We start from the raw sequence: 25,682 nt of genomic DNA, 5'->3' as shown, positions 1-25,682 counted from the left end.
ACCGAGGGCTGGAATGGGCACGTCTTGAGGGACTGACTCAGGGCATGGCTGCTGGCCCAGCTGCCCACTTCCAGAGACGCCTAAGGATGCATGGGTTTCTTTGGCCTTGGCCTCCCCCACATGGCCTCTGCAGCTTGTCTCTGCATAAGGCAGGGGTTTGGGGACTCGGACCCATTCACCAGGTCAGTTTTTTGGGGGGTAAGGGGGTTTATCCCTTTCCCCTAACAAAAATTTGCTCTCTGTGCAAAGTTCCCTTTTGGTTTTTTTGTTGTTGAGTTGACGTGTGGGTTTTTGCCAGCCCAGCAAAGCTTTCTTGGCTTCAGCAACTCCCCGTGGACGTGCCCCGTGAAACCTCATGGTCCAGCTCACTGCCCCCCTCCCTCGTACAGCAAGAGCCAGATGGTGTGGAGTCACAGAGCCCTGCTCCCTCCCTGCCACCTCCTGGGTACACCTCTGCCCCTCTTGGCTTTCTGCTGAGGCAACTCCTGCTGTTTATGTCCCATGCCCAATTGTGGCTCCATCTTGGGGGCTTGTTTCCTCCTTTTCTTATATTTACCCCCAGATTGGGGGGCAGCATTAGTGACATGGCCGACCGCCATAAGGGGGCTTTGGGTCTCCCGCTGGAACCTCATCCTCTGACCCACTGGGATTGGCCATAGCCAAGAGCACGTCCTGCGTGCTTGCCACTCTCCAAGGGCCCTCCGGTGCCTCTCTCCATTTCCAGCTGGCTGACAGCTTGAGCACAAACCATGAGGCTGCTTTGTTTACAATTTGCACACAATGCTTTGGCCATTTGCCATCTCGCTGAGCCTTGGGCAATAGTCAGGGTACTCTTCTCCCCATTTGACAGAGAAGGGACGCTATGTAGGATTGTCCAATAGAACTTTCTACAGCCATGGAAATGTTTGATCTTTGCATTCAATACACTAGCCACTAGCCATGTGTGACCACTGAGCGCTTGAAATGTGGTAGTGCAATGGAAGAACTACAGGTTCACTTTTATTTAATTTCAATTGAGGCTTTAGAGACTTACTTAAGAATATCTACTTACTTTCAGAACAGGGACTAATCCAAGCTGTTCTGACTCACCTGTTCCCACCCAGAGGTCACTGGCATCTCAAAGTCTGCTGCTGGGTTCAGACACTCCAGATGTCTGGCCTTCACCTCTTCCTTGACTCTCACCTGGGCTAATTTCCCTCTCTAGAGGGGAAAGGTCTGTAGCTCAGTGTGGTGGGGCCCCCAGGTACTCCTCCTGTGATTCTGATGTCCACCCTGGCTGGGGGGAGGGCACAAGAGGTGAGAGCTATTGGCACAATGGGTCCCAGTGAGACGACGGAGTGGCAAGAGCGGGTGGGAAGCCCGTCTGAGGGGCATGGCTTGCTTCCCACCAGCTTATGGGGGACGGGGTGTCCCCCAGAGCAGCTGGCACTTGACTGAAGCCACTAGTTTCCTTTTCTTTTTTTCTTAAGTTTATTTATTTATTTTGAGACGTAAGAGAGTGAGCAGGGGAGGGGCAGAGAGAGAGGGAGGGAGATGGAGAGGAGACAGGGCGTGGACAGGGCAGAAGCTCTCCAGAAGCGGCAGCCACTCAGGGAGCTTGCCTTCTGGTCTGGTCCAGCACCAAGAATGACCAAGGCTGCCCCCCATGACACTTGCAGGGCGACAGCTCACCCCACACTCTCCCGTCACAGAACAATGCCCCCAGATGTTGAAATCATGCGGCATACTGAGAAAATCAGCAGCACGCAGCCAAGTCATGGATACACGTGGTCTTGGTGGCCTCGGAGGTTCAAGACCTGCCCCGACCCCCCTGCCTGGAGATCTCTCTGTTGGGGCACAAGTATGGGAAGAGAGGATACGGAAAGACAGTTCGTTGTGTTTTCTCCTTCCCTTCCTGCTTTACAAAGAGACATGGGATGGCCATGAGGAGGGGTGTCCAGTTAGATACAACCCCTTTGGCCACCAAGACTCATGATTCTAGAGGAAAGGAGGGTCCCCGTGCCCCGGCTGCCTGGAAGATATGTCTGTTGAAAAAGATATCTGTTTCCTGGTTTGCCCTGGGGAGAAGAGTGCTCGAAATAGCACCATTGGAGGAAGGCGTGGGGAGTGAAAGAGAGACACACACCAAGACAGAAAGTCAGAGAGAGAGAGAGACAGAGAGACAGAGAGATAAGCCCAGAGAGAGACCGAGAACAAAACATGGCCACCCCTCCATGGGAGGGCTGCAAGTCTACACACGTATCATCTCTGCTTCTGCTCCTGTGGGAGAGAAACGCAGCTCATGGGATCCAGCGTGGCCCCCATGTCTCCATGCTGCCCGCCCCTGCCCAACCTCCCACGTGGGCTGAAGCCTTGAAGCAGAAACCAAGGGATCATCCATCATCCTCCTGGGCTGAGCAGACACCAAGAAGGAGCCCTGACATCCATTGCTTCGTTTCCAGCAGGTGTCGGTCCCCGCGGCCCCAGGGGGTGGTCTGCAGCTGGTCTCCACCTGGTGGCCCCAGCGTATTTCTCGGGCACACCCCTCACCACCAACCAGCGTGAGTTCTGAGAATGCAAACAAGTTTGAGCATAAGCCAGAACAAACAGTAATTAGGAAGGTAAATCCAATGCAGAAGTAAGCAGAATGCATTTCAAATTCAAATAAGAATATTTGTGGACTCTCTGCTCTTTCTGAATTATCAGTGGAACGTTCCACTCCATTTGCACAGATAATTGAGAGTTAACTGTACTTTCTGTACCAAGGCCTGGGAGATGACCGGGGCAAGTTCGGTCCATCTAGGTAGAGAGAGAGGAAATTCATCTGGCCACTGCAGAGGGAAGGGACCTAGAACAAAGCCTGGCTTTTGGAGGCACTCAACAGATATTTGTTGAATTAATCGGCGTGATTTATTGAGTATGTACCACATGCCAGCTCCTGTGTATACAGAACGTCTTTGAATGTCCACAACCTTTGAGGGAGAGACGGCTGCCCCATTTTTATAGATGCAGGTCAGTAAAACTCAAGCCTTTGGGCCACCTGCTCTGAGTCACATGGCTGGTCAGGGCAGAAGTGGGCTTGTCTCCAGGTCAGGGTGACTCCTAAGCCCGAGTGTGCATCACTTCCTACTGGTGGAGGGTTCTAGAAGGACTGAGGCTGTGTGTGTGTGTGTGTGTGTGTGTGTGTGTGTGTGTGTGTGTGTGGCAGGAGGCAGGAGACATGGGGTTTCAGTTTTCCTACGAGCTCAGCTCTGCTTCTGCTCCTCAGAGGGAGAAGGGGGCAGTGACTCAGACCCCACATCTCGGGCTCCACCCCCCACCCTGGGATACTCTCTCCCGTCTGTTTCAAGAGAAGGGCTCCATTTCTTCTCCATTCCGTGAAGTGGGGAGAATGAGATGTACCCTCCTACCTCCTTCTCCCTGCCTTCCTGGGGGCCGGGGTGTGGAGTGAAGCTGAGGGTGTTCTGGGTGCCCGAGAACCCATCTGTCCAAAACACTAGGATGATGACGATAATTATCGCCATGCCCAGTATCACTGGAATGGAATTTCCAAGTCCCCTCATTCTACGCTGGAGAAGAAAATCAATACGCTCCCCCAGGAGCCGAATGCAGACAGGTCCAGCCGTGTGGGAGCTGGCTGCTGGGACGCCTTCTCCCAGTGCAGGTCGGGAAGCAGATGTGCCAGCCATGAGCTAAGCCCCAAAGCCGAGCAGTGCCTGGGGTGTGCATTTCCTCGTCCTGTCCTGGGCAGGAGGGGGACCAAGAAGGAAAGCCACCGTTGGCTGCTGGGCGTGGGAAGCTGCGGTGGTAAAATGTAACAACCACCCAGTCCCAGACAGCAGGACTGAGCCAGCGGATGGCTTAAATAGAGCAAAGCCCGCTGCTGGACCTCTGTGTTTGGGGTGGAACAGTCAGCGTGTGCTTCCTGCCAGCACCGACTCGTGTTTTCCGGGCTCCGCCACTAGAAGGGACCCCGCTCACTGGCCCCACCACGGGCCAGACGCTGTCACAGGCGGTGGTGACAAGGAAGAGAGGGCAGATGCAGCGCTGAAGATCTGGTGCCCCCGCTCGAGACCCGTGCTGCCCAGGCACATGCGTCCGTGTCGCACCTTCCTGCAGCCACGTTTAAAAAGCGACAAGAGACCGGTGCGATTCGTGTTAACAATATACTTGACTGAACTCGACCTATCCAAAACATTCCTGTTTCGGCGTATAACCAGCTGCACCAGTTTTCATTCTTTTTGTGGCGCGAAGCCTTTGGAATCCAGCTTGTGTTTTGCACGGGGTGGGGGGGTGGGGGAGCTAGTGGCTCTGGCGTTAGACAGTGAGGTGATGTGCACCTAACTTCCCGGCAGAACTCCCTTTCTCAGAACGAGGCTTTCCTTATTGGAAGCCCCCTTGGGCCACCTGGCGCCCGGGATCCTGTAGAGAAGCCAAGAGGAGAACGCAGTTCAAGTCCGTTCCCGCCACAGCAGGTGTAGGAACGAAGGTTGCGTGCACTGTCTGGAATATGCACAAAGTTGGTGTCTTCCTGAGAAAGGGATCTCTCTGATTTTTCTCTTACAGTTTTGTGGTTCTTTTTTTTTTTTTTTTTTTTTTTTGCAAGGAGAATTGATCCAGCAGACGGAAAGAACACCAGGTTTTTTCCAGCGCGGCCTTCTGTCTCAATGATCCTTTTCGCTCTGCTGGTGATGATGGTTCCTTCTCCTTCGTATTCTCTCCCGCCTTCTCCAAACCAGGCTGGGAGGCATCAGGGCTGCGCTCTCCAGCCCAGAGCACCTACTTACCCCCACTGATGTCTGGCCACCTTCCTGTGTGCCAGTTTGAGCGACTGTCCTTTTAAACTGCCTCCAAACAGGCAGTGCTGCCTCCAAACAAGCAGCTATTTTGTCCTCCAGAGAAGAACCCAGCCAGCTCAAGCCTCCATTGACCCTCTCCACGGCATTTACTCTCCCAAATACAATTCCAATACAGTAAAGATTCTTGTCTCCCAGCGTGGATTTCCAATTACCCACACTCGGCCAAGTGGCAGCCACTTCATTATAATTCTGTAATTGCCATATAGAATTCCTATAAATTTGCTGTTAATTTTTAACCACTGCATCCTTCTCTTAGAAAGTGTAACAATAATTTGAAAATCCATAGACGATATTTTTAAGTGGATAGAGGCAGAGCGGGGGGAATAAATCCAGTGGGGGCTAGGTCTGGAGAAAAATCCTACGTACATGCAAACGTTTTTTCCTAATATATGGCGTGTTGGTGGCAGCGGGGATTGATCAGAGTCTGATCCAGGAAGATCCTGCTCTTAAATGAGAATGGCTTTGCACACGGGCTTCTTCTTCGTTCTCAGGCGCATTCCCTGCCCCCACTGGGAGGTAATTTACAAGCCCGGCTTCCGAGTGTAATCTTCCCGCATTGTACTGCTCCACGGTGCCTCCCCGAATTGCAACACGGACCAGGTCTATGAAAGATGCTTTGGAGGAACCGCCCCCCCCCCACCGCCGCCCCCCACCAAGCAAGTGAAGACCCAGGTGCTAAGCAGAGAAATTAGCCTGCCTTTCAGGAGATGCTAACGAGGCAAGTTGGGAGGGGATGAGGTTGAGCCAGGAAGGAAATTGCAGAAAGGCCCTGCAGAAGCCACGGGCACCAGGGACTAGCAGGGAGACAGATCAGGTAGTCCTAACTAAGAGCAGCCGGCTTCTCTTTGCAGTGTGGGGGGGGGGGGGGGGGGTGGGGGGGGGCTCAGGTGGTCAGAAGATGAGACAGCCTAAAGAGAGAGAGACTGCACCCATGAGAATGCACAGGGTCTCAAGGGGGTCTCACTGGCTGGGGAGGATGTTTGGTAAAAGGTGCTCTCAGCCGGGCTAGCGACCAGCCACCTCCAGCGAAACAGTGAGGTCATTTACAGCCATCAGCACCTTGGCTCAGGAAGGCAGGTTGGACGCCCTGGTCTGGCTGGAGTTGTCCCTGGTCTGCAGGTCCAGTGAAGAGCCCTTCCAGCTCTCCTTCCCAGCTGCCAAGTCTAGTCCCCGTCCCCACTCTTAGAGAAAGGGGATATTGGCTCCAGGCTGGGAGGGTTATCAGGCAGCAGCAGCGATGAGAAATTGGGCCACGGAGCGATTTGAAGGTCCCAGTGTTTGATCTATTGCGGGGCTGGCTCCTTGTGGCTTTGCTGCCCCCGAGTTTGGTGACCTGAGAGAATTAAAGCTGCCTTAAATACAGTCTCTGTTGGCTGTATATTAATCAAGCAGGAATCAAAAGTCACAGCATCCTAGGGAAGTAAGAAAAGGCACAGACGGCTCCCTCTCTCCTAATGCAGCAACTCTCAGCGGGAGGAAAGCCTGGGAGCTGCTAAGACAGCACAGGCCCTCAGCCTGCCAGCTTTCCCCAAACCTCCCTGCCAGTGAATTCTCAGAAACCTCGCGTCTTGGAACTGGAAGGTTGTGTAGATGCCAAACGGTGCTGGACCCCAGTGCCACAGGAGATCGGGAATGAGGAGGGCTTTTCCCCCAGGTGTGGCAGGGAGCAGAAGCAGGGAGGGCCAGCAGGGGAGGGGGCCCCAGAAGAGCCTCACACCTGAGGCCCCCGTACCTCCACCAGAGATGTCCTGCTTCTCCTGCTCTTGGCAACCTAGGGAGCCTAATGAGACAAGCAGCGTGCACTGCCCCTTTCTCTGCTACATTGTACTCCCAGTGGGCAACAATTCATACAACTTTCCGGGTGTGTTTAGAGCCGCCCGGGGGCGGCTGACACTAGCTAGGGTCCTGCCTGCCCTTCCCTCCTCCTTGTCCGGGCTCACTCCCCTCCAAGCCTGGGGAGGGACCCCAGATTGGGCTTCTTTTATGCTGGCTTGTGGGGAAGAGAGTCTGTAGGTAAGACTCTGTTCCTTTGCTTCCTGGCAGACGGGCCTGTCCTCACCCCTGTGCATCCTGGGACACGCTCAGCTCCCATGAGGCTTCCATGAAAACCCTCCCCGCCTCCCACCACCAGCCACCTCCCTGCTCCATCACCTCAGCTCCTGTCTGCAGCTTGGCACTGGCCGCCTGACACAGTGCACCCGCCTCCCCTGGGCCATGCGCTTTGCCAGGACAGCACTGCCTCTCTGGGCCTTTGCTGCCTTGGGCTCCTAATGAGCTTTTAATGAGCTGATGCTTTGGCTTTAAGGGGCACAAGGGGGCAGAGGGAGAGTGGAATGCCAGCCTCCTCACATTCTGCTTTCTGAGGCCTTGAGGTTGCTTTTTAACTAGCTGAGTGCTAGGGCTGGGGCTGCAGGCAGATGCTTGATTAGGTCTTGCGGACTCGTTCAGAGTTGGGAGGACCTGACTTTCACAGTCCTTGGGCCCTGGGTGACTCCGTGGCCATCACTCCCTCTTTACAGGGCTTCACTGCATCTGTCCTTTTGTGGCCTCTCTGCACCCAAGGCTGGAGGAAGGGGCAATGGTGTCTTTGTCGAGTAAGATTTATTTTAACTGATGGCAAAGTGAAGAGGCCAACTATTTTAATTGCTGTCTATATAAAGAGGCAGGAAACACAAGGCTGGGCCCTTGCCGCCTCTCTCCCGGGCAGCCCGGCCCCATCCGCTGTGGATGAAGGAACAAACCTTGACCCCCTTCCCATGGCTGTCTGCTTAGCGGCCCCCGATGCCTTGTTTCCCCAGCTCAGTCCTAACTGAACTTGACACAGATTCATGCTGGCCACAGCCATGGGAGATTCCCAAAGTGCCGCCCATGTCGTGTGCGCGGTGCTCCCTTCTCAGCACCTGAAGCGTGCCGTGCTGCCATTGGGGACCCCTTCCCTGGAGCACACAGCCTTGTTCTACAAGTTCTGGTGGGTGACCCCCCGCCCCTCCTGGGAGTTAGAGTAGGGGACAGTGGCCTCGGCTGCTGGTCCAACCTCCCCCTTGGCCCTCCTTCAAGGCTTTTTGCCTTTGAATAAAATTAAAGTGGAAAGGTTTGTTGGAGACACAAGGCAGAATTTCTTGACAGTCCGGGTGATAAAAATCTGAATGGACTCCCCAGAGAGATGTCAGGGTCTCCCTCAGTGGAGTGCTTCAAGAAAAAAATTTCCAATGAAAAGACGGCGCCTGTCCCTGAAGGCTACAGTGACTGCCAGCTAGAAGGCAGAGGGCTGGACTGTATGATTCTGAATTGCCTTCTGGCTCCATTGACCTAACCTTGTGAGCCCTCTTTTCCTTTCCAGCAAAGGAGGGGGAGCTGAGAGCAAGGGGCTGGAGCTGTCCCTGGTGCTGAAGGGCAGCCATTGGGGTGCGGAGGGTGATTTTAGTGCTTTACCTGGGTAGGCTCCGTGGAGCAGTGAGTTATGTAGGGTTTCCTTTGCCCCGCAACCTCTGACAGTGATAAACCTGTAACACGAGCCCTGCCCTGGCTGTTGTTGGTCATGTCTGTCCTGGGCACCCAGCCATCCAAGGGCATTTCGTTGGTGGGCAGTAAAGAGCTAGAATCTTCACCTCCAAGCTAATACGCAGACTTCCCGTGCCTCTCAGGACTCTGTCTTCTCTGTGACCATTTTTGGTGTTGGCACAGGGCACCGAGGAGACATGCACAGATTTAGGTAGGACGGGAAGACTCCCCGTGGCAGGCCAAGCTCAGAGCGCGGGACGAGGATGTAGGAAACCAAGCGTCTCGTGGCAGATCAGCTAGGAACCCCGTGGAAGGTCTGCCTCTGTCCAACAGCCGCTTCTCTCCTTGGCTTGATCATAGGGTTCAGCAACCCTACTGAGTTCTGGCGACCTCCTGCCTAATGAGAAAGAGGAAATTTGAGATAATTGCCGTGCAGCCTGAGCAGTGGTGTGATTAGTAAATGCCCAAGCTATTGCAAATGACGATTACATTAACAGATTTGGTTTGGGGTTGATCCTGTTAGGAGAGAGAGCCAAGTGCTAATGATGGGGACACTCACAGAATCACGTGAGCCAAGCACAGTTGTAGGAAAGAGGCGAGAGGTTCTTGAGAATCTGCAAGCCAGCAGGCTTCATTTCCAGCCTAAACCCTGCCTCCAGCTAGTTGTGTGACCTTGGGCCACCTCTGTGACCCTAGAAGTGCCACTGTAGACCACATGGGCATTATCGTACCTTCCCTGTCTACCTTGTGAGGATCCAGTGAAATGAGACAACGTTAAGGGGTGTTGAAAAAGTTGAGAAAGCACTGAGCAAATGCGAGGTATTGTTATAGCTGGGAATCAATAATGACAGCAAATCGCCATTTTTTCCCCCTTGGACACTCTCGTTCCTGGGATGTTTAAGCAAACATTTCAGGTTCTTGAAGCTTTCTATCGGAGACAGAAATAAAAATCCCGCTCCCCTTCCTCCTCCGGCTTGTGTGGGATTCTGGGGCCAATCCCCTGAATGGTGGCTTGGCCACAGCTGGCACCATAGAGCACAGGTCTGTTTCTCCCAAGCTCTCTCAGCCCGTTCTGCCTCCTTGCCAGGAGCTCATGGCCCAGATGCAGCAGGAGCCTGCAAAGAGCTTCTCAGAGCTGCAGCTGCCGAGGCCTCTTACCCACCAAGCCCCAAGGTAGAGCTTCACAGCACTGGCTGCTTTCAGATGTTCTCGTTGCTCTGTGATGAGCTCTCTCCCCCGCTCCAGAAGAGGAGAAGGCACAAGTCCTGGGGGCTCATTCAAAATAAATAAAGCTTGGCAATAGTCCTGAGTGGAAAGAGCAGAGCCGCACGGCACCCACAGCCCCTTTTCTGAGCGCGTTCCTCTGGCTCCCGGGCCCCGAGGGGAGGGGAACTTGCCAAAGAAAGATGTGCTTATAACCGCAACCCCGTGCAACTTCTGGCTTTGCCTGTATATCTCGAGTGTGCCCTTTGCTTTCAGTCTTCCTATATTTATTCTGTTTAATTTTGCCGGGACAGGGTTGTAAGTGAGACGATGGGCAAGCGCCTCTTAATTAAACAGATAAATAAACTTCCTTTGCACGCTGGTTTCTACTCTTGCTGCAGTCTGCTGGGACCAGGGGGGCAGCACCAGTGGGTGTGAAGGGGGTGCTGCTGGGCTGGAAGGTGGGTGCTGGCCCTGGCAGCCCGGAGCGGGCCTGGCCTGGCTTCCCCTCTGCATTGCCGAATGCTCCGTGGCTCAGGGGTGCGGAGGGGCCCACGGGCGGGGAGCATCCCCAGCAACCCCTGCTCGCAGGCCGGGCTGCAAAGGGGAGGCTCTGGCCGGTGTGAGTGGGCCCTCTGCTGGACACCTCCAGTGTGGCCTCGTCAGCCAGGGCAGCTCACTCCCAACCTGGCCAGGAGCAGTCCCCTTAGTCACAGGGGCTGACCACCCCCCCCCCCAGTTCCTCTGCTCTTCTGGGTGAATTGGACACATGGACGAGGCAGAAAATGCTCCCCCCATCCCAAAGTAAGGAAGCAAGCCGTCACCTTTGGGGATCTGAGGGCTTCCCACATTTTACATGAAGACAAAGGGCCTCCTGTCCTCAACCTGACATCTCCCCAGTGGTGTCTCTTGGAGGCGCCCCCAGCAGCCGGGGGCTTTCCCCTGACTCCAGTCCAGTTCCCTCAGCCGTGGAATTGGGGTGTGATCCCCCTGGAAGAGCGCTCAGCTGGTTGGTTCCCATGGAAGAGGCTTCTTGGGTCACCCCACCCTCCCTCGCACCCACAACGCTCCCTGAGCCATGCCCACCCGAGCCCACCCTACCGGGGAGACGCCACGTATGGTTCTGCTGCTCCCGCCTCCTCGCCCCCACCTCCGGTGCTCATGCCCAAGCCTGTGCCAAATACCCCGACGTTGGGGCAGGGAGATCTGGCTCTGCTAGAGCACGGAGCACGCTGTCTCTGTCGATTATGGCCCCGCTGCAACCGGAGACGGTGAGCTCACCCCTTGTCCTGGCACGCCTTTGCCAAGCTCCAGGCTGTCCTCCCGGCGTAGGTGACGGCCGAGGACGCCAGCCTGGGCACTCAGAAGGGGAGAGAGGGGCAGGCCCATAGTAACGCAGCCCCCTACCCAACCTCCCTTAAAGGGATTGCGAGACTTCTAGTTTCCTGCTGGGACGTGCCCGACAGACGGCCCTGGGAATTCCCAAAGGATGGGACAAGCGTCACGGGCAGCACTGCACCGGATCATTTGACCACAGAGTCGTGCCCACCTTTTGTTAGAAACACGGGCCATCTTGAATTCTTTTGTGGCGTACCCTTCCCCAGGGAGACTCCAAGTCCCCATTTCACAGAGGTGCACACCAAAGAGACTGAGGGTGTTTGCAAGGCTACGTGGGCCTGGGTCTCCCAGAAAGTGCGGGAAAGACAGGAGGGCTTCCTCCAGGGAAGGTGACACGGGGTGGGGGGTGGGGCAGGAAGGAGCCAGGAGATCTCCAAAGCCTTGGAACCATCCGGACCTTTTGAGGTGCCTCCTTGCCTGATATTTATAGTGGTGCCCAGGAGCGCAGAAATAATTACAGTTCAGTTCCTGCCTCCCTAACAAGGGCTTTCTCAGATTCAGGGCGAATGGGATATTTTTTTCCTTGGCTTTTTTTTTTTAAAGTAGTGAATATTAGCACTGGATTGACAGCCTTTCCCAGCACGCAGCCTCCCTTCACCCCAGAAGCGGGGGTAGCAGAGCCCCGGGGCCCCGGGCCTCGCCCACCCACCACTCAGGAGGCACCGGGGGGGCTCTGGAGGGCTGGGAGGAGTCCAGGGGACCTGAACAGTGTTGCACGTCACTGTCTAGGCCCCGGAGGAGGGCAGGGTTCCTGACGGTCGGGATGGCTCAGACTCAGACTCAGAGTCACCATAGATGTGTTCTGTGCCACCGGGGTGCTCCCGGGAGCACTGCTGGAGGAGCACGGGCCACTCTCCTTTCTCCCCCAGCCTGTGGAGAAAAAGTTTCGCCAACCCCAGGGGCTCTGGTTTCTTGTAACAGCTTCGCCCAGGCTTCTCAGGGCCTGTGTTTCCAAGCCCGTCTGGCCACCGTGGCCCACTCAGCATCAGGATAAGCCTTGAGGTGGGGGTGACAGGGCAGGGACAAGGGCACTCATCCCTGCCAGGTGCCATTGCAGGCATTGGGGCGATGCTGTGACCCAGCCAGCAAATTTCCTGTTCTCCTAACACTCAACTCTTGAGGGGGAGACCAGATGGGCTAAATATTCAGCGGCCTGACCGCCCCCCCACAAAGACAACACCCAGTGGACAGAGGCCTGTGTCAGTGTGTCAGCTAATAACTGGCTCAAAGTGGAAGCCACAAGCCCGTGGCACAGCTCAAGAGGTGGTGGGCACACCAGCCCCCTGTCCTGAGAAATAAGCCAGACACACAACATTGTTCAAATCCTTCTTCTGGAGGTTTTTAAGATTCTGTTTTGCTGTTCTTGGTCTCCCTGGAGCCCGGGTGTGATTAGCTGGCTGATGGAGGCAGGTGTCCAGACATGCTCCCCGGGCCTGACACTCTCTGGAGGTGAGGCTTGAAGCCAGGTGGCTGGGCTGAAAGGCCCCGCAGATGACCAGGTGCAAGAGTGCCCGAAACCATCCCGGTACCACGGCTGGCATTCGTGGGGCCAACCACTGAGCTCAGGGGTCCCTCTAGGTAAAACTTCCCTGACCCAACCCCAAGTCTAAGCTCACCCCAGACCTGAGCTCCCACTATCCTGGGCTGTCACAGGTCTTAAGCCCAATAAGCTGTAGTCTTGGCTTGCTTTCCCCACCAGACGGTACACTCACTCCTGGGCAGAGAATTTTGGTTCTGTAGCTCCAGCGCCTGGCGCAATGCCTGTCTGCACATAGTGGGTTCTCGATAAGGAAAAGCAGGAGAGGCAGCCCACAAACGGTGCCTCCTATGTGTTGGGCAATGATTAGGACACACTCCCAAATCCTCTATGGGGAGGGAGAAAGCCTCAATCTCAGTAGATGCTTGGTAACAAAGGCAAATGAACGAGTGAATGATTCCCATGGAGAGTGGACGTGGAGCCCAGGGCTGGGGGGTGAACGCCACACAGATGCCCCAGATTCCTGAATGTCCTCCAGGGAACGAGCCGCTTGGGAGGCGACAACAGGAGAGAGGGGAGTCTCCTGAAACAGGAGGGCAGGACAGCAGGACTTGGGAGGCAAGAGGCCCGCAGGGCCGCCCCTGCTCTTGCAGCCAGGGCCACTCTGGGGTGCCAGCCTCCACAGGACAGCCCTCTACAAGGTGTCCCCTCGCAAATGCTATACCCAGCCAGGTCCCCTCCCTCAGATGCCCCAGACCTCAGCGCCGGCCACGCCACCACTGTCTCAGGCCGTTGGGGAGCCTCGTCCGGGAGACGAGCCAATAACCATCCAGCCCAAAGGCAGGGGGCTACCTCTGCAAGTCCACAGCCACGCCTGCGAACCCCACCCGTGGGAGGATCACGGAGTAGGACTCCGGAAAAGGGTCAGGCAAGCGTAACTGCTTGGCGGGGGCCGGCTCTCCCCACGGCAGTCCCTTCCTCTCTGCCCCTTCTGCTATCTGCCTGCCTTCCAGACACTGTACCCCTCTCCTTCTAAGGAAGGGACTGTGCAGGCTGCTTTGAGACCTGAGGTGTCCAAGGGGCACACACCTGCCTGCCTTGTTCAAGCCGAGCTTGCTCCAGACAGTGCCTGGAGGGAGCCCATGCTCAGCCCATCCTTGTCCCCTCCTCCCTGCTTCCTCCTAAGTGACCCTCACGGACACGTCCTGCAGTGAGCACCATAAGACGTGTCCTCGGACATCATCCACCCAACCTCTAGGGCAGGTGCGGAAATGCAAGCCCAGAGAGGACAAGCGGCTTCCCTGAAGTCACAGAGCGTGCGAAGGGGCCTCCGTTTGCTTCTCAGGCTGGTGGTCATCCCATCCCAAGGTGGTCCTGGTCCTTCCTCTCTCCAGAGTAGGGGCTCGCTCTCAGAAGTGAAAGGGAATCATGGGTGCCTTTGGGTAAGACAGGTGAGTCCAGAATTGGTGCTGGATATTTGGGATTCTCCCCTTGCCCAGGGGAGCATGTGTAAGTGGGGCCAGTGGTTAGTCAGGTATATCTCCCTGCCGTCTCGACCTCGAACGGTGGCAAGCAGCAGACGGTCCCTCACGGCCAGGTTCACCTGTGGCTTGTCCTGGTTAACTGAGCCTGGCCAGGGGCATCTGTCCAGTGTAAACGTGTGGCAGGCCCGTGGGGGTGTGTGTGGCTGGTGAACTACAGATTTATGTACACACACGCGCACGCGCGCACACACACACACACACACACCTGTGACAGGGATGCTGCAGGGGACAATCAGGACCCGTGCCAGGCAGGGACTGGGTTCAGAGGTGGGTACATGTGCTCTCTTGCTGCATTGTGCGCGCACACCAAGTCCCGTGTGTTTGGGGATGGGGAGGGAAGGATGCGTTGTGAACAGTGCCCCTTGTCCCCCTCCCCCCCCCCATTAAATATTCACGAGACCATGTGCCTGTGGCAAGCCTATGGTGTAAATGGGGTCTGGGGGCCAAGGGGAGGGCGAGAGAAGCCCCCTGGGGCTCCAGCTGGGTTTCCAAGCTCTGGGCAGCCGAGAAGCGTTCCCCGCTCGGAAGCCTCTGCGTAGATGCCCTTATTACATCACCGACATCCCCGCCACGGAGCCGGCCTCGCTTATGAGAGGCGCCTCTCTGAACGCCAAGCAGGACGAAGCGCCTTCCGGTCGGGCCGCAGAGCCGCTCCTGTCCGCAGCGGCCGGCGGACACAGCGAGGCCGGAGGGAGATTCCAGACCCCGACCCCGCGGCGGGGGGGGGGTTGGGGGGGGGGGGGAGTGGGCGGCCGCCGGATTCGCGGAGGGGCTCGGGGGGAGGGCGCCGGCGGGCGAGGGGTTAAGTGTGGGATCAGCTGTCGCGCCGTCGTTCCGGATTCTCTTCCCTCGGTGCGGGGCTCTGTTTGATGTTGGAGTACGCCAGGGGCTCCCCCTCCCACCGCTACACACGCGCGCACACGCGCGCACTCACACGCACACGCGCCACTCTTTGCAGACCAGGGTTCCGGTGGCTCCAAAGTGACGGGCGCCCGCTCCCCCTCTGCCCTCACCCCTTCTCTCGCGCACACAGCCTACCGGGCCGTGTTCTCGCGCGCGCTCTCCCCAGTACCCCCGCCCGGGCAGGGGAGCACCGGGCAGTAGCGCGCCGCTCGCCGTCCATGCCTCCCTCTTGAGGAGCGCCGCGCGGGGGAGGGGAGGGCCGAGGAGGAAGAGGAGGAGGAGGAGGAGGAGGAGGAGGAGGAGACCGAGAGGGCGCCCGGGAGGCTGGGCGCGCGCACACACCGAGGGACGCGCGGAGGGTGCGAGCCGCGCAGCGAGCGCAGAGCTGCCTCCGGCCGCCGGGCGCCCCCCTGCCGCCCCATGCTGTGCTCCATGGCGAACTCGGGCTGCCTCCTGCTGTCCAACTCCGGCAGCATGCTCCCGCACTCCGTGCCCTGCCCGCCCGCCTTCCTCTACCTCCAACAGGTAAGCTGCCCCCGGCCCGGCGCGGCCCCCCGCCCGGCGCACGTGCGCCCCGCGCCGCCGCCCACCCCGCGCTCGGCCGCCTCCGCGCCGCCGCCGGGGCCCCGCTGCGCTCCCCGCGTCATGGCGCCGGGGCCCGGCGGGGGGAGCGGCGGCCGAGCGCGGGGTCGCCCGGGGCGCGCGCGGCGCCGGGCGGGGGGCCGGAGTTTGGGGCGTCGCTCGCAACTTTTCCGAAGGCGCGGGAGGGGGCGGCGGGCGGAGTCTCGGGGGAAGCCGGAGGGGAGGGGGCGGGGGTTCTCGTCGCCGCGGTCACTTTGGGGAACTTCGCGCCGGGCCGCGGGGGGCGCGAGGGCGGGGGACGGGGGACCCCCCCCCCGGCCGCGTCGGGAAAGCCGGGGGGCCGCGCGGAGGCGGGGGCGGCGGGGGCGACGGCGGGGGCGCCGAGCTCTGCTGCAGCGGGGAGCGCGAGCGGGCCTCGGGGGAGACGGGCCACCCGCCTGGTGGGGCCGGCGAGGGAGGCCCGGGAGCTCCGGCCGGGGAGGGGGCTGGGGCCAGACTTTTGCAATCTGCTGGGCTGCGCAGGAAGCTCCGGCTGGTGAGGGGGGCAGAAAGCCAGAGCGACTCTGAGCCCCCAAAATGCTCAGGACGCTCCAGGGGAGGTGAGCGCAGAGCATCAGCTACTGCCTGCTCGCCTGCCGTGGTGTGCCGGGGCGGGGGGTCCTGCGATCCCACCCAATGCGGAATCGGTGCGGTCCCAGGCCTGCATTGGAGACGGAGAGGGGCCTTCCTCGCCTCCCCCAGGCCCCTTGGTCTCTCCGGGCTGCTGTTCCCAGTCCCAGCCCAGCCAGAGCCGACTGGGGGCTGCAGTAGCCTGCCTCACCCACCGTGGCCGCCCACACCTCGGGGCCTGTCCTTCCTCCTGGCACTGTGGGGCTGCCTTTTTTATGTGTAGCACCCTCAACCTCTGCTTGGGCCTGCAGGGGTGGGGGCGGCTGCCTGTTTGAAGAGGCCTGGGGCTTGAAGGAAGAAGCCCGGTGAGGCCTGGAGAGCTTCGGGCTGGCTGTCCTGGGGCCTGCACAACCCAGCGGGAGGGCTCCCTTAGGACCAGGTGTGCACCTTGGGCTGGGTGTGGAGGTGGGAGGCAGAAGGTAGTCGGTGTCATGGCAGTGCTGATGGTCAGGGTCAGGCCAGGCCTAATAGCCTTAAGTGACCGTGTACTCCCGCCGTCTCTCCCATGTATGCATTTGAAGAGAGGAGCCCAGAAGTGTGTGTTTTTTGGAGACGATGACAGGCTCCAGGTGGAGCTGGGCCTTTGGATGGTGGGTTCTTGTCTTTTTGTGCCCCTTGGGCTCTCCAGAGAGCCAAGAAAGAAGGGACCATGGCAGGTGGCTCAGGAGGAGCCGTGGACACAGCAGGCAGAGACGGGGCCCTCAGAGCTGAGCCAGGTCAGTCAGCCCCTGGACTGCTGGGTACTCAGGTCAGCCCCTTACTAGGATCTACGCAGTGGGGATCGCCGAACACGTCAGCAACTGCAGAGGAAGGGCCGGGGGACTGCCTGAAGGTGAGGAGCAAAGGGCAGCTGGAGTGGCCTGGGATCCAGAGACCTTGGCCCTTGATCCCACCCTCCATAGGACCACCTGTGACATCTGGGGCAGTCCTGGGCACAGCTCAATAGCCACAAAAACTGCTGAGGGGACCCCTTTGCCCCCAGGCAGGCAGGTGTCCAAGCCCGAGCCGTGGCCGACTCCTGAAATTCTCCATCATCACGTGAGTTGCACGCAGTCAGGGTGGACCCGGGAGGTCAGCCTTCCAGGGCATCCCAAATTTCCATGAGTACAGCAATCGCTTGGGGATCTCTGGGGTGGGGCCCAGGAATCTGCATTTCTAACAAGCTCACAGGTGAAGTCACGGGGCAGACCACTCAGGTAGCAAGCATCTGTACCACCCTCCATGGCCACCGGAACGTATGCCCTGGGCTGCTAGAAGGGACTCCAGCCCCCTCTGCAGACAGTAGGATTGGAGGCTATTCCAGGGCTTATTGGCTGTGTTAAGCAAGTCAGGTCCCCTCTCTGAACCTCAGGATCTTCCTCGGAGAAAGCGTCCTGTCCTCCCAGGCTGAATGGGAGGGTTGAGTTAGGATGAAGTACCAGCCAGCCTCTGGAAAATGCCAGATGTTGGCATCATCTTGATGGAGTCAGACATGTGCTCATAGTTAGGGTGAACGTGCCAGCAGGACCGGTGAGGAAGGCACTCTGATTCTTCCAGGGCTGGGTGACTGCGTCCCCAACTAACGGCATTTGGAACTTTCTGTAGGGGCGGCGGGAAAGCAAGAAGATGCCGATGAGCCGTAGCCATTCCGAGTGGGTGTCAGCCATGAGCAGAATTGCTTCTGGGAAAGCCAGAGCGTGCCCACTGGGGCCAAGCTCCGAAGTACCCTGTTTCCTATGAGGCATTTCCGCAGCGGGTGGCCGTGTGTCTCCGTGGGCCGGGGAAGATCTTAATGCAGCCATTTCCGGGCTATCTTTGGGGGCACACGTTAATATGAGCTCACGCAGGTCTGGTGGTCCAGGGCCAATGCAAGACAAAAAATGATGCTTAGTTGGAGACCCTGCTTGTCCCAAACCACGTTGGGAGTGAGACAGAGCCTCCTGTGCCCCCTGGAAGTGGAGGCCATGTGAGGAGGGGGCCTGGGGCGGCCCCTGGCCGGGCGGCCAGAATCCAAGCTCGCCTCCCCCGCAGCCCCACCGAGGAGTTGCAGGTCTGCATGAGTGAGCCTTGGTGCCGCATGTAGGCTGTGTGTTCAGCCTCGGCAGCACGTTTGATAACAGGAGCAGGAGCAAATACGTGAAATCAAGCAAGACAAGAGACGTGGTTTGCGGCGCATTAAGATACAGCATTTAAACAGGCAAGCGTTGGAAACATACCGTCTTTCAAACTTGAAATTAGAACGTAAAACCTCAACCAGCAGAATGCCGTTCTCTGTTAACATGGCAAGCTCTTCCCGCTGCACGGGCTGGACCCCAAGTGTGCAGAGGACGGGCCGCGTCCCCTCTGGGACGCAGTGACTCTGTAATTCATTAGAGATGCTCGTTGCCGGGCATCCTTTCTCGCAGCGTCTCGGTGGTGCTGATATTTATTTGTCAGAGTTCCGACTGTCCACTGGACAAACTTCAGGTCCCCCAGCACCGGGAGAAACCCGGCTGCGGCTGGGCTCTGGCATTCGCTAAGAGCCTAGCCTAGCAGCCCCGGGCAGCGGCTGTGTCCCCACCTGCCCGGCCCGCCACTGGGCCCTCGATTTCCCACAGGGTGGCCCAGAGCCCTAGTCCCCCTACATCTGGCCCCACCTAGGGATCCTGGGGTGCTGTCATCCGTGGTGCATTGCGGCCAGCCCGGCAAGGGGTGAGGTCAACACCGGTCACCTTTCAGAGCAAGAAGGAGCTCGTCTAGAAATCTAGAACATTAGCAACACTCCCTGTGAGGCCCTTGTCTGGGCTCCAGTAGAAGAAAGTTGTAAAGAATGGGGGGGGGACCCCTGTGCCACAAAATGGGATTTTGTCACAGTAATTACTTCTTACTAAGCTGCAGTGCCCTATAGAGAAATCTTATCACCATATCCGATTGCAAAGCCGGGAACTCGCTCTGGGGGAGAGATACAGGCGCCTTAAGTTTCGTAGGAGGGAGCGCCAGCGACCGAGAGGAGGGGCCGTGCCGGCAGGATGCTGGCTGGTCCCACGGACAGCAACCCCTGGAGACTGCGAGCACTGGGGCCTTCCTGCGGGCCGCGTTTGGAGCTCTGTTGATCTCATCATCCTTCTGTTCTTAATCAAGATGAAATCACAGATGGCCTTGCGTGCCCTCGACAACACTGGCAATCACCGGAAGTTTCCGTGGAGGATGTGGCGTTTCCACGCAGCTTCCAGTGTGAGGCAGGCCGCGTCTTGGTGTTATTGACAAGATGCGTTCCCTCGGGGTGTGGAACCCAAAGACTTCTAGAGGGGGGGTGGTCAGGGAATCCTGGGGTCTATTTGAGATTCATTAGGAAGCTCTTCTATTAATAATCAGTGGCGGGGGGGGGTAGCGGACCCGCTAACGCAGGAATTCTTAGTAGGTTTAATTACCATAGCAAAGGGGACACCCCTTCTGACACAGTCCGAGCACGCCTGACGGCTGTCTCCGTTCCCTGGGCAGTTGGCCTGTCGCCTTGGTGTGATTCCAGGAACCCCCGTCTGAGACACATTTGCTCCAGGTGGCAGAACGTGCCCGTGGGTACGCCCCGGCCAACGGGAGGGGCAGGCACTGAACAGAAGCGTGTCCGCGTCTTGGGCAATGCACGCGATCCACGTCTGCTCTGTTGCTGTCCCCTGGTCGCGGCTTCGGTGGCTTCTTACCCACTTTTCCCTCTGGCGGCTCACATTTGTTGTGGAGTCTGCTGAGCGTACGTGCGTGTTTTACAGTTGGGGAAACTGAGGCACGTGGATGCCAGGTGACGTGCTGACTCATAAAGCCACTGACTAGCAGAGCCTGGCTTCGACCCCAGAAGCCTCGGGCTGGGGGGTATCGAGGACCGAGGAGGTCCTGCCCTCTGACCGCTTCCTGGCCACGCGCAAGACAGAAGTGACCCGACGGGAGCCCTCACACGGCCTGAACTCTCATCTTGCCCACAGGCTTGTCGCCAACAGCGTTCCGGAGGTTCCCGTTGGGTTGGGGAGAGCGGAAGTGGCCTGCCTTGTTGCATCTTGCTCTGCGGGCACGCGGGTTTCTCCGAAGAGCGTTGAGTAGGGAGCTCTGTGCGCTGGGCGGATGATGGGCACAGGAGCCAGGCGGGCAGGTGGCCCGCGGTGGGCAGGTCCAGCCCTGGGCACAGGTGGAGGGCGCTCCACGGAGGAGAGGCCGGGTGCTGGGCGTTCAGACCCAGCGGAGCACGAAGTCTGCACAGAGCGGCCGCGGACCTCCTACTGCCCTGCGCGGTGCCTCTGCCCAGCGGTGGGGGCGCGTGGGGCATTTTCCAAGCCAGCGCGTCACGATGTGGACAGACGTGCGTGTCTCGGGGCCCGGAGGGCTGGGGGTGGTCCCGGAAGCAGGTGGGGAGTGGCCGACCCTTCTCGGGACAGCGTTTGCGGGATTTTCCAATTCCATCAAGGAGGCCTGCGCCCGTCTCTCACAGCTACGGCGGGAGACTGAGGTTCAAATGACGTACCCTGTTTCCCGGAATCAGAAGTGAAGGGTTGGCTTGGCCATCATCCTCCCTGCCTTTGGGGACCCCCAGTGAGTCTGAGGAGTGGGTCCCCCCTGTACTCAGGTTCTGGGTCCTTATCGAGTACAGAGAAGCCACGTGCTGACGGCCCCACACCAGGACCCGAGTTTGTGGGCTTTCCTGGCCCGTCTGGCTGGCAGGGCCGGGGAGCAGGCATGGTGGGGCACGGGGCTAAGCAGGCCGCAGCGGGCGTGCTGGGAGGTCAGCAGAGGGCAGGGAAGGACACTGCAGCAGGGCCGACTCTGCCCGCGGCCTGTCCCCTCCCCTGGCATGGCCCAGAGCCTGTGCCCACGACACCGACCGGGCAGGTGCTGAGCCATAGAGCTTGGGAATCACATGTGGCCGCCGTCCTTGCAGGAGGTGAGGCTGAGGTCCAGGCCCACATGCTCTCTGGTCCTGGGGACAGTCACCTGCAGGTGGCTCAGAGTGGAATGTGGGGCTCCAGGGAGAGAGCAGGAGCCCGCAGCGCCTCAGGCCAGCCCTGGGATGGGGCCTGCGGGCCTTGACTCCTAACTCAGCCAGCAGCGGGCCTGTGGGCAGCGTCCAAAGCTCCTGGTGGTGTGGGATCAAGGGACCCTCGAGGGCCTCTGTGACCAGGGGGTTGATTCTAACCCAGGTGCCAAGAAGCGGCAGCTGCCGACAGGGCTCCCTTACTCCCCAAGGCCAGGGCTTGACCAGCCGACCCAGACCTCTGGGGTCCCCATGAGGCTGCACATGGCTGTCCCCGCCTGCCATCGGCCTCTGTCCTCCTAGCCCTCTCTCCGTGCTTCCTGACTGGCCTCCAGCCTTTGTCATCCGCCTTCGTGTCCATTCTCGCTTCCAGAATTTTCCGTGCTTCTGAGCCTCTCCCCGTTCTTCCTTCCCGGCCTACTTCCTCTCCCTTCCCATATTCGTTTTCCCTGTTTCTCCCCTTCACCCGTGTCTTCTTCCCCCGGGGGATTCTCGCCCCCTCCCATCTTCTGAACCCTGGCCAACCTGCATGACCCCCTCCGGGCCCCGCCATAGCCTGCCGGCCCACGGGCAGATCGCTACGTGGTTCCATCAGGGGCTGTGCAGCCTGGAGCTGCACCGGCTGTGGGCTTCTGTGTCGCCAGTGCGGCAGGTGTGGTCCGTGGTGTCCGGGTGCCCGGGGAGAGTGAGCCCAGTTCTGAAGGAGGCCCGCTGGGGCTGCAGCCGGGGGGCTCACGGGAGGCCTGGGGAGGCTCTGGGGCCAGCCGGGCCCAGCCCACCTGCGGCAGCCTCTAGAGGCAGTGGAAGCAAGTCCTGTCCTCCCGCAGGTTAGGAGCTCCGAGGGGCCATCAAGGTCTTTGTAGCTTCTGTGCCCCTGAGCAGCTCAGAGAGTCGGCAGAGGAGGGGGAGGGCGGCACCCCCAGGGCGTCCACAAATTACCCGCGGGGCAGCTGTTGGTACCAGGCGCTACAGTAGGGCCCTGGGGGGAGAGTTGGAAACAAAGCCCCCCGCCCCCAGTCCTGTGCCCCCTGGGGTCACAGGCTCCACTCAGTCACAACAGATGAGTTCTAAGAGTGGCAAGCACGTGTCCCCCCGAACGTGGCCACGAGGGCACATGCGGGGTCCACCCCGGTGGGCAGAGAGGGGGCCAGCCGATGTCTTCCCTGCCAGGCCCAGGCTTCTGTGTCTCCAAGGTGGGATTTTGCTTTTTCTTTCCTTCCCCTCCGGAGGGCTGTGGGGGCTGCAGAGACTCCTGCTTCTTGCCCCCCTCCCGGTCCATACGTGCCCCATCGTCACCAACCCAGGCATGCTGTCCAGCCCCTTAGTCACCCCGAGGAGGCGGCTTCAGTGTGTCGGGCGGGCGGGCGTGCGGGCGCAGGTATCAGACCGCCGTGCTCGTGTGCGGTGTGCGTGGGAGCGTGTGGTCGTAGGCAGGCGTTGCGAAGGCAGAAGGAAGCCGCTGTGACGATGAAAACTGCCCCTTCTCTGCCCCACCGCGGGGAACCTACCACCCAGCGTTTGGGGGTGTCCCAGAGGGAAGTTCCCCTCGTCCCTCTGCCTCCACGCTGGGACGCCTGGCTGGGAGAGGGGCCCTGCTCCCTCGTTCCTCGGTGGCTTCCTTTGTTCTCCTGCTTCTCTTGGTGGAGACGAGCAGGTCGGGAATTCAGAAGGAACTTGAGCAAGCTGTTAAGGTGAACCAGAAGGAAGCGAGCAAAAGAAACACGCAAGTTCCTGAGTCCCTGAGCGAATGCATCACCCTGACGATGCATCTGGGGTCGGGGAGTCACTAAGACGTCATTGAGGCCAACCCCTTCCCTCCGGTTCAGCTTCCGCATGTGGTGGGTGCAAATCTCGGACTGTGTATGAGGAGGGGAGGTCCCACGACCTCTAGTGTCCCACTAGACGGGGAGCCAAGCAAGAACTCACTGCCGTCGCCATCCACACGGGGAAGTGCCGGGGTAAAGCCTGGAGTAAAAACCAGGGCCAGGTCTGATTTCTGCTCTGCACAACCTGCCATCCTCCTCCTGAGCCTCAGGTTCTCATCAGTAAAGCAGCACAGCCACCAGCGAGGGCTGCCTGGCGTGGGAGGTGGGGTTAGAAATGGAGAGCCTGTGCCTGGGGATTTGCTCTGTTTTTGGTGGGAAAGGCACTGCCGAACCAGGCGTGTTTATGGATGATCGGTCAGGAGAATGAGCAGAAGGCATTCCAGGCTCAAACAGGATCTTGAGAGGCTGACGGTCCTGGAAGGTCAGCAGGCGGGCACATCAGGAAGGACAGACCTGGACAGGACCAGAGGGTGGGAAGGGGCGGTGGCTTTAAAGGAAAATCTCTGGGGCACCTGAGTGGCTCAGTCGGTTGGGCGTCTGACTTTGGCTCAGGTTATGACCTCACAGTTTGTGAGCTCGGGCCCCGCATCGGGCTCTGTGCTGATGGCTCAGAGCCTGGAGCCTGCTTCGGATTCTGTGTCTCCCTCTCTCTGCCCCCCCCCACCCCGGCTTGTTCTCTCTCCCCCCCCCCAAAAGTAAATTTCAAAAAATTAAAAAAATAATAAAGGAAAATCTCAAAGGACGTTTCTAACTGTAATCTCCCATTGGTTGTCTTTGGAAGTGATGAGTTCCCTGTCACCGGAGGCATTCAACAGAGGCTGGGTGACTCACATGTCTCAGAGGCTCTAGAACAATGCTGTCCAGTGCAAATATGGAGCCAGCTGGTAGGAAAGTCTACAGTTTATGGTAGCCACTTAGAAGTGAGAAGCAGCAGATGAGATGAATTTCGGTAGTACGTTTTGCTTAACCCCGTACGTCGCAGAAAATCACCGCCACGTGTGATCGGTGTGAAGTAAGTTATTGACAAGGTGGTTTGCGTTTTTCATTTTGCGCTAAGTCTTTGCAGTCCGGTACATGTACATCACATACCTGTTGGGACTAGCCACGTCTCTACGGCCCCGTGCTCGTGTGGGGTCGTGGCTAACAGACTGAGCCGATCCGGAATGTTTCCATCGTCGCAGAAAGTGCCGCTGGACAACACAGAACTCGGTCGGCCTCGCTGCTCAAAGCCTGGTCTTTGGACCAGCAGCGCAGGGAGCCAGCTAGAAATGCAGCCTCCTCCGTCAGAATCGGCATGGGACGGAAGGCCTGGGGGAGTCGCGCCGCTCTAGAGGTCGGCGTGTTTCAGGGTAAGGACAGGGTGGCCTCGGGATCTGTGACCGCAGGTCTGAGTCCCATCGCGCCCTCCAGCTTGCTCGTGCCCGTCTGTGTTAGGACACACGCTCTGTGTTCCTAACAAAGTCCCCACCTGCCCGCGGCAGAGTGGAAAAAGCAAAACTCTAAATGGTGTGATTTTCTGCCCATAAACATAAATCTGCTTTTGTGTATAAAATGCCCGTTTTAGTTAAGTGACAGTGAGACCTGCTGTTTCCACCCCCCCCCCCTCTTTTTGATGTCCTTATTTGGTAAAAAATAAAAGGCCAGCCGCTGAAATCAATCTCCCCCTTTCTCCCCTTAAAAAAAAAAATACATCGGGGGCGCCTGGGTGGCTCAGTCGGTTGAGCATCCGACTTCGGCTCAGGTCACGATCTCAGGTTCGTGAGTTCGAGCCCCGCGTCGGGCTCTGTGCTGACGGCTCAGAGCCTGGAGCCTGCTTTGGATTCTGCGTCTCCCTCTCTCTCTGCCCCTCCCCCGCTCATGCTCTGTCCCTCTCTCTCTGTCAGAAATAAACAAACATTTTTTTTTAAATTTTAAAAAAGTACATCGTACTAAGTAGTCCTGTTCAAAAGTCTGGAAGCCAGCGACCTACAGGAGAAACCGCTGAGCCCGATCCACCCCCCACCCCCCCCCACCTGTTTTTATAAAAAGTTCTGCTGGAATGCGGCCACGCTCATTGTTTACGTGCCGTCTGCGGCCGCCTTCGCAGAGCAGAACGCTTGCAACACAGACCATATGGCCCGCAAAGTGCCAAGTATTTGCTGCAAAAGTTTGCCAACCCCTGACCCAGAGCAGGACTGTCCGCGGAGGTTCAATGGGAGCCACCCAGGGCACCGAGGTTTCCAGCAGCTGCGTTTACCAAAGTTGCAAAGAAACAGATGAAATCCACTTGAGGGATCTAGTTGATTTCACCCGGTCCAGAATACGTTGGTGGCAATAGCTAATCGACGTAAACGTGACCGAGATACTTGGCATTCTTTCTTCACGCTAAATCTTCGACGTCCACTCTGTATTTTTTGCTCACGGCACGTTGCACATTGGACCAGCCACGTTTCAGATGCCCAGCAGCTACATGTGGCCGGTGGCTGCTGTGGGGGGCAGCGCAGGTCTGGAAGGAAGGAGGCCGGTTCCAGCGGGCGATCTGGGGAGGCGGCTCACAGCAGCCGGGCTCTGCCGCGGGTATCAGTGGTGAATCTAGACCATCTCAAAGGGAGAGAGACAGAGGAGCGAGTGCGTTCAGGCCAGCTTCCTTGACTGCCTGGAACCTGGAGCTCAAGGGAGAGAGTGACAGTGGGGGTGTGTTTGGGTCTTGGGGGAGAAACTTGGGCTTTTCTCAGTAGGCAGTAGGGAACCGTGAAAGGCCTCGAGCAGGGCCACGACATGATCAGA

General features: G+C 58.5%; 1 protein-coding gene across 9 annotated transcripts in view; it reads left to right on the top strand.

Moving 5' to 3' along the window:
- Nucleotides 1-25,682, top strand: part of RBFOX3 (RNA binding fox-1 homolog 3) — a 417,949-nt gene that overhangs the window by 324,755 nt on the left and 67,512 nt on the right. Inside the window, exon 1 of one of the 9 annotated variants that reach the window (XM_086688210.1) lies at nt 15,232-15,389. The exons of 4 other annotated variants lie outside the window; for them this stretch is intronic. In XM_086688210.1, coding sequence (XP_086544336.1) covers nt 15,285-15,389 — 105 coding nt within the window. In that variant the 5' untranslated portion in view covers nt 15,232-15,284. Of the gene's footprint in view, nt 1-15,231; nt 15,390-25,682 lie in introns of those variants that run through there. 4 more of the 9 variants (XM_086688213.1, XM_086688209.1, XM_086688211.1 and 1 more) reach the window with 4 other exon arrangements.

The sequence above is a fragment of the Puma concolor genome, chromosome E1 (genome assembly GCF_028749965.1).
Source record: "Puma concolor isolate L17-30 chromosome E1, mPumCon1.1.hap2, whole genome shotgun sequence".
Taxonomy (NCBI): Eukaryota; Metazoa; Chordata; class Mammalia; order Carnivora; family Felidae; genus Puma; species Puma concolor.
The sequence above is the reverse complement of the archived record's forward strand: the minus strand, read 5'-3'. Positions and strand labels throughout refer to the sequence as shown.